This window comes from Lonchura striata, chromosome 29 (genome assembly GCF_050655825.1).
Source record: "Lonchura striata isolate lonStrDom1 chromosome 29, ASM5065582v1, whole genome shotgun sequence".
Taxonomy (NCBI): Eukaryota; Metazoa; Chordata; class Aves; order Passeriformes; family Estrildidae; genus Lonchura; species Lonchura striata.
Genome location: NC_140731.1, coordinates 1,590,420 through 1,596,425, shown reverse-complemented (window position 1 = coordinate 1,596,425; position 6,006 = coordinate 1,590,420). Strand labels below are relative to the sequence as shown.

Here is a 6,006-nt window from a genome sequence, read left to right as displayed (position 1 = left end):
AACGACACATTTATGAACAATCAAATGATCCTCGTAAAAATTTTATTGAAGGACATAAAAAACATCCCCGGCTCCTCCTCGCCCAACACCGCAGCCTCTGCCTTGCGAAAGCTCAGCTTTCCCCTTATTTAGATTTTTTAATTTTTAATTTTTTTTGGGGGAGGATGGAGGAGAGGGTTGCTTATTATTATTATTGTTATTGTTATTATACACCCCTTCCTCCTTTTATTTTTTGTTTTTTCTTTTTTTGTAAAGCCGTCCGGAATGATCCATAATTTTATTTTCTGGCTGCTGGAGAAGCTCCTGGCTCGGAGCGGATCCCTGAGCAGCCCTGGCGAGGACACAGCGCTGCCAAAGATGACAAAAGCCGCTTTTTTCCCCTTTTCGGCTCCGAGCTCCTCTTCCCCCCCTCTCCGCTCCCCTCCGCGGCTGCGGGCGGGGGTCCCACCTCCCCGAAATTCGCTTTAATCCCCCCGGGGAGAGAGGACAGAGATAAATTGCGTCGAGAAATAGTTCCTGGGCCACCTTCCACAATTACCTTCCACCTTCCCTGCCTCTCGCTCGCAGCCTCGGGCAGAATCTCCCCCCTCCCAGCCCGCGGGGCTGAGCATCCCCGGCCGCCGAGCCGAGCATCCTCCTCCTCCTCCTCCTCCTCCTCCTCCCCATCTCCGCCCCCGTTTCCAGCCGCTTTTTTTATTTTTTTTTTAAGGAAAAGCCGGGCGGCGTTATTAGATTACCAAAAAAAAAAAAAAAAAAAAGAAAAAAAGAGGGTAGGAGAGGGGGAAAAGGAAAAAAAAAATAAAAAAAAAAAGGAAAAGAGGAGAAAAAAAAAAAAGAAAAAGCCCTGCGGATTGATCCGGGCGATATTTTTGGGTAAATACAATCACGTGAGGCCGGCAGCCAATGGCGCGGTGGGAACGGCTGAAAAAATAATTACCTGCCCTGATTGTTCTATGAGCAGATAAAAAGTACACATACACTTCATACAATAATCCGATGAATGTAAAAGAGGGGGCGAGCGAACCATGTCGGCTTCGGGCCCCATCAGCAACTACTACGTGGACTCGCTGATCGGCCCCGACAACGAGGAGCTGCTCGCCCCGCGCTTCGCCGGCCCCGGCGCCGCTCGCCCCGCAGCGCTGGTGCCCGACTGCGCCGACTTCCCCTCGTGCAGTTTCGCCCCCAAACCCGCCGTGTTCACCACCTCGTGGGCGCCCGTGCCCTCGCAGCCCTCCGTGGGCTACCCGCACCCCGCGGGCCCCTACGGGCCGCAGGCGGCCGAGCCCAGGTACGTGCGGACCTGGCTGGAGCCGCTGGCCGGGGCCGTGTCCTTCCCGGCCTTCGGGGCTCGGCCCTACGGGCTCAAGGCGGACGCGTTCGGGGCTCCGCGCAGGGCGGAGTGCGGCCCCGCCGACGGCCGCGCCTACGCGGATTTCGTGTACGCGGCTCCCGGCGAGCTGCGGGAGCGAGCGGCGCAGAACATCCCGTCCTCCCCCGAGTCCGAGGCCATCGCCGCCGGCAAACACAAAGAAGAAAAGCACGAATTAGACCCCAGTAAGTCCAAGTCATTCTTGTTTACGACCGCGGAAGGCATTACGGCTTCCAGGACCCCACTCAATAAAATGAAATTACCTTAGAGAGAGAGAGAGGAGAGGGGCAGAGCGCGACCCTAAAACTCCAGAGCCGCAGGAAGGTTCTGGGGGTTTCGGCGAGTCCACTTTGTTTTGGGCTCTTTGGGGTTTTTTGGAAATTTTTAATCCCCCTTTTATTCTTCTTTATTTTTCCCTTTTTTTCTTTCTTCTCTTTTTTTAATTACTCCGCTGACGGGGCTGCTTCGACCCCCCCTCCCATTTAAATTAAACCAATAATAGCAATAATAATAATAACAATTAATAACTGTAGACGCAGAGTGCGCGTTGTGCGAGAGGGGAGAGTGAAGCAGAGGGAGAAGCGTCTTCGGCTCCCAAAAATTCATTCCCACTTTCCAGGAACAAGGAAGAGTTTGGGGATGCCTGGGAGCGAGCGCGCGGATGTGGGGGTGGATTTTGGGGTTTGTTTCTTCATTTGTTTTGGGGAGGGGAAGGGAACATCTCAGGGTGAACGCAGAGGCGCCCCTTTATCTCCTGGAAAAATCAATAAAAGCTCCGGGGCGCGGTTATTCCTGAATTATTCCCCCCCGAAAAAAACCCCAAAAATCCTCCACGTGGGAATGAAGGGAAAGGTGAAGCCTGGCGAGGGGGGCGAGGCAGGAATGAGGAGAAAAATCGGGATTTTAGGGCCAGCTGAAGGGCAGGAGGCGGCGAGCGCAGGAGCTGCTGAGGAGGGAGGGAGAACTTTAAAAAAACCCAAAATGCCCCAAAAAACCCCAAAACGCAAGGCGGGAATCAGCAAAACCCCGAATTTTCCCAGGGGCAGCGAGCAGGTAACGGCCGCTGCGGAGAGAGCGAAAATCGCCTGGAATCGCCCCAAAAACGCGGCCGAGGGCAGCCGGGGACGCTTTTGGGGCGCTTTTGGGGGGTTTTGGGCGCTTTTGGGGTGTTTCGGGCGTTTTTGGGGGTTCGGGGCTGGCACCCCCGGGCCGCCGCCCGCGGCTCTGCCGTGCCAGGCGGGCCGGTGCCACCCGCGCTGGGAAATTGGGGCTGCGAAAACCTCCCCGGGCTGCCCAAAACGCCCCAAACCACCCCAAAAACGCGGCCGGGCGGAAACGCCGCGGCCCCGCACCCGCGGCGTGAAAACGCCCTTGAAAAAACCAAATGAAAACCGGCAAAAGAGCCGAAAATAACCCAAGAATAACCCCAAAAATCCGATTTTCGCGACGCCCCGCGTGTCATGCCGGAGATATTAAAAAAGCCAAGGCGGCTTTGCAGGTCCGGGAGAGCTTCTGGGGAAAGTCTTGGCGAGCTGAGGTTGTAAAAAGAGTTTATGGGCCTATGAAATGGTGGGAATTTTGACTTTTTATGACTTGTTCCTCGATTACCGCCAGCAGCAACAGCAGCAGCAGCAGCAGCAGCCATGTGGATCGTTATTATTATTATTATTATTAATAATATTATTATTTTAAACCCGGCGCGCCGCTTTTATTTTTATTTTTTATTATTGTTGTTATAGATAATTTTTATTTTTACTAAAGTTAAAAAAAAAAAAAGTGAGAACGGCAGAGAAAGGAGAAAAGGAAGTGACCCCCTCCAAAATAAACAGATTAAACCCTTGTGAAGGTCACTTAAAATATTTAGGTAAGAGCTGCTAATTAAACAGGTTCTGGCTGTAGGGCGTGGAGGGGGGAGGGAGAAATTAATAATAATAATAATAAAAAAAAGGCCAATTTTGTACATTGGTTTTCCCACCCCCCAAAAAATTACAAAAAATTATTTAAAAATATTCAAAAAATTAAAAATACCACCATATATACATATATATAAAAATCTTCTTTCTCAGACAACCCCGTGGCAAATTGGATTCACGCGCGCTCCACGAGGAAGAAACGATGCCCTTACACAAAATATCAGACCCTGGAACTGGAAAAAGAGTTTTTATTCAATATGTACCTCACGCGGGACCGGAGGTACGAAGTGGCGCGGGTGCTGAACCTCACGGAACGCCAGGTCAAAATCTGGTTTCAGAACAGGCGAATGAAAATGAAGAAAATGAATAAAGAGAAAAGCGATAAGGATCAGCAATAATAATACAAAATATAAAAATATAAAAATAATAAATTAAAAAAAAAAAAAGAAAAAAAAGTTTGGCGGAGAGAAACGAGGGTGGAGAGGGAAAAAGCAACAGCGGGGGGAAAAAGCAGGGGAAAAAAAGGGGGAAAAAGGGGAAATAATAAAAAAAAAAGGGGTGAAATGTTTCTGACTTTGAATGTGCGGATGAATGTTTAGCGGTAGAGGTTTGGGGACTCGAGGCTTTTCTAAAATGCGACTAAAATCAGAAAAAAATTAATGAAATGTGCCCGGGGGGGGTTTGGTTTTCTCTTCCTTTCTTCCGCCTTGCTCTGCCCTCAGCAAAAGCGGCACGAGAAGTACTTGAATTTTTATTTTGCTGTTTTTTATTATTATTATATTTTATGTCCTAAATTAAAACCTCATCCAGTATTTTGAATTTTTTTTTTCCTGATTTTTTTTTTTTAATCCCGCGTGAATATTTTGTACGAAAAAAAAATATTAAAAAAAAAAAAAAAGGAGGAAAAACAAAAAAAGGACTGGAGGGAATGGTGGCTCCCGATGCTGATGTTCTGTCACGGTGTTGAACGTTTCTGCTGTACCGATTTTGTGTATTTTATTCTCGTCTCAGACCCGTTCTGTAATATTTGTTCTGTTGCCTATTGTAGAGCAGCTCTGTAAATATACCTTAAAAAAAAAAAAAACCACAACAAAAAACACCCGAAAACAACAAAAAGGCAAAAAAAAAAAAAAAAAATCGGCCTTGGAGGTGTCTTTTTCTTTAAAAGCAGCCCCGGGGCTCGGCCCGAGCATCCCCGAGAGGTTTTTTAATTTTTCCCCCCCTGCATTTTCCGTGCCCCAAACGCGGCGGTAAAAAGCGCTGAGGTAAGGGATCTGCGCGCCATCAATTTGGAGATTGCGATAATTAATTGTGCTAATTTATGGCCGCGGGCGATCGAAGGATGTGCTCGGGAAAAAAAAAAAAAAAAAAAAGGAAAAAGGAAAAAAAAAAAAAAACCAAAAAACTGGGGATGAATGGAGGAGCTTGGCACAAGCGGCCGCTGATCCAGAGCTGGAAATGAGGGGGGGAAATAATTAAAATATCAAATTAAATATCCGGGGTGAGGACAAGGAGCGGGAGGAGGGAAAAGACATCGAGAAATCGCCAATTTTTGGGACGGAAAGGCCGAAATAAAAAGCAAATCCGCGACCCCTCCTTTTATTTTTTGCTGCGGGGGGGGGGAATGATTTTTTTTAAACCCCAAAAAATTGGGGGGAGGCTCAGAAAGGTGAAAAAAAAAGCCCGGGGGAGGAAATTCGGGTCCATCCCGGCCCCTCCTCCCGTCGGCGCTTCCCAGGCTGCGGGAAGGGCAGAAAAACGAGCAGCGAGCGGAGTTTAATCAGAAAAACCCGGCCAAAGAGGTGCCTTTCTTTAATTAAACGAGCCTTGCCATCGCCCTAATTAGGACCAGACCGTTCGTCGCCCTCGTCCCGTTTTTCCCCCAAATCCCACCCGCTTTATCCCCCCCCTCCAAAAAAAAAAAAAATAAAATAAAATCTGGAAGCGATTATTCCTGCGGATCCGCTAAAATATCGCTCTTTCATATTTCCCTGCTTCTGAGGTTTTTGGGGTTTTTTCTCTGTTCCTTCCTCCCCCGATTTGTGTCGTTTTTCCCAGGGTTTTGCCACCAAACAGGAGCGCGGGGAGAGAGGCACAAAAATCCTTTTTACGATCCCAGTTTTGTGCCAGAGGAGAAGGAAAAAAAAACCCACAAAAACCTTAACGAGCGCGCCGTGAAACGCTCAGGGTGGAAAAGATTTTTTTTTTTTTTTAAGCCGAGCGGGAGATTTATGGCCGAAAAAATAAATAAAATAAAACAGGAGGGAAAAGAAAAAAAAAAAAAAAAAAAAAAAACAAACAAGGAGGGGGGCGCAATTTTTCTACCGAAAGGCGATTCTTTTACGAAATTATTGCGATTATCGTTATGATGATTCTTTTCCGTTCTCCGCCCGGAATAAAGAATGAAACCGCCGCCCTCCCCGCCCGTTTTAGCGTTGTTAATAAATTAATTCGATAATTAAGAGCCGGAGGCCGGGATGGGCGGCCCGGAGGCCGCGGGAAGGGCCGCGAGCCCCGCGGAGTTGGCGGCGACCCCGGCCCCGATCCCGGCCCCGATCCCGATCCCGATCCCGATCCCGATCCCGATCCCGGCCCCGATCCCGATCCCGATCCCGATCCCGACCCCGGCCCCGATCCCGATCCCGATCCCGATCCCGATCCCGATCCCGACCCCGGCCCCGATCCCGGCCCCGACCCCGATCCCGATCCCGATCCCGATCCCGA

General features: G+C 49.1%; 1 protein-coding gene across 1 annotated transcript; it reads left to right on the top strand.

Moving 5' to 3' along the window:
• The first annotated feature begins 990 nt into the window (after positions 1 to 990).
• HOXC9 (homeobox C9) lies at positions 991 to 5,803 on the top strand. Its single transcript, XM_021546986.2, has 2 exons — positions 991 to 1,554; positions 3,436 to 5,803. The coding sequence occupies exons 1-2, from the start codon at positions 1,026 to 1,028 to the stop codon at positions 3,678 to 3,680; spliced, it is 774 nt and encodes a 257-aa protein (XP_021402661.1). The 5' UTR covers positions 991 to 1,025; the 3' UTR covers positions 3,681 to 5,803.
• The last annotated feature ends 203 nt before the right edge of the window (positions 5,804 to 6,006 follow it).

Bases quoted from the DNA above. Each gene is read 5' to 3' on its own strand.
- HOXC9 (XM_021546986.2), top strand. From the start codon at position 1,026: ATGTCGGCTTCGGGCCCCATCAGCAACTACTACGTGGACTCGCTGATC. The intron at 1,555-3,435 runs GTAAGTCCAAGT...CTTCTTTCTCAG, and splicing joins AAAGCACGAATTAGACCCCA to ACAACCCCGTGGCAAATTGG.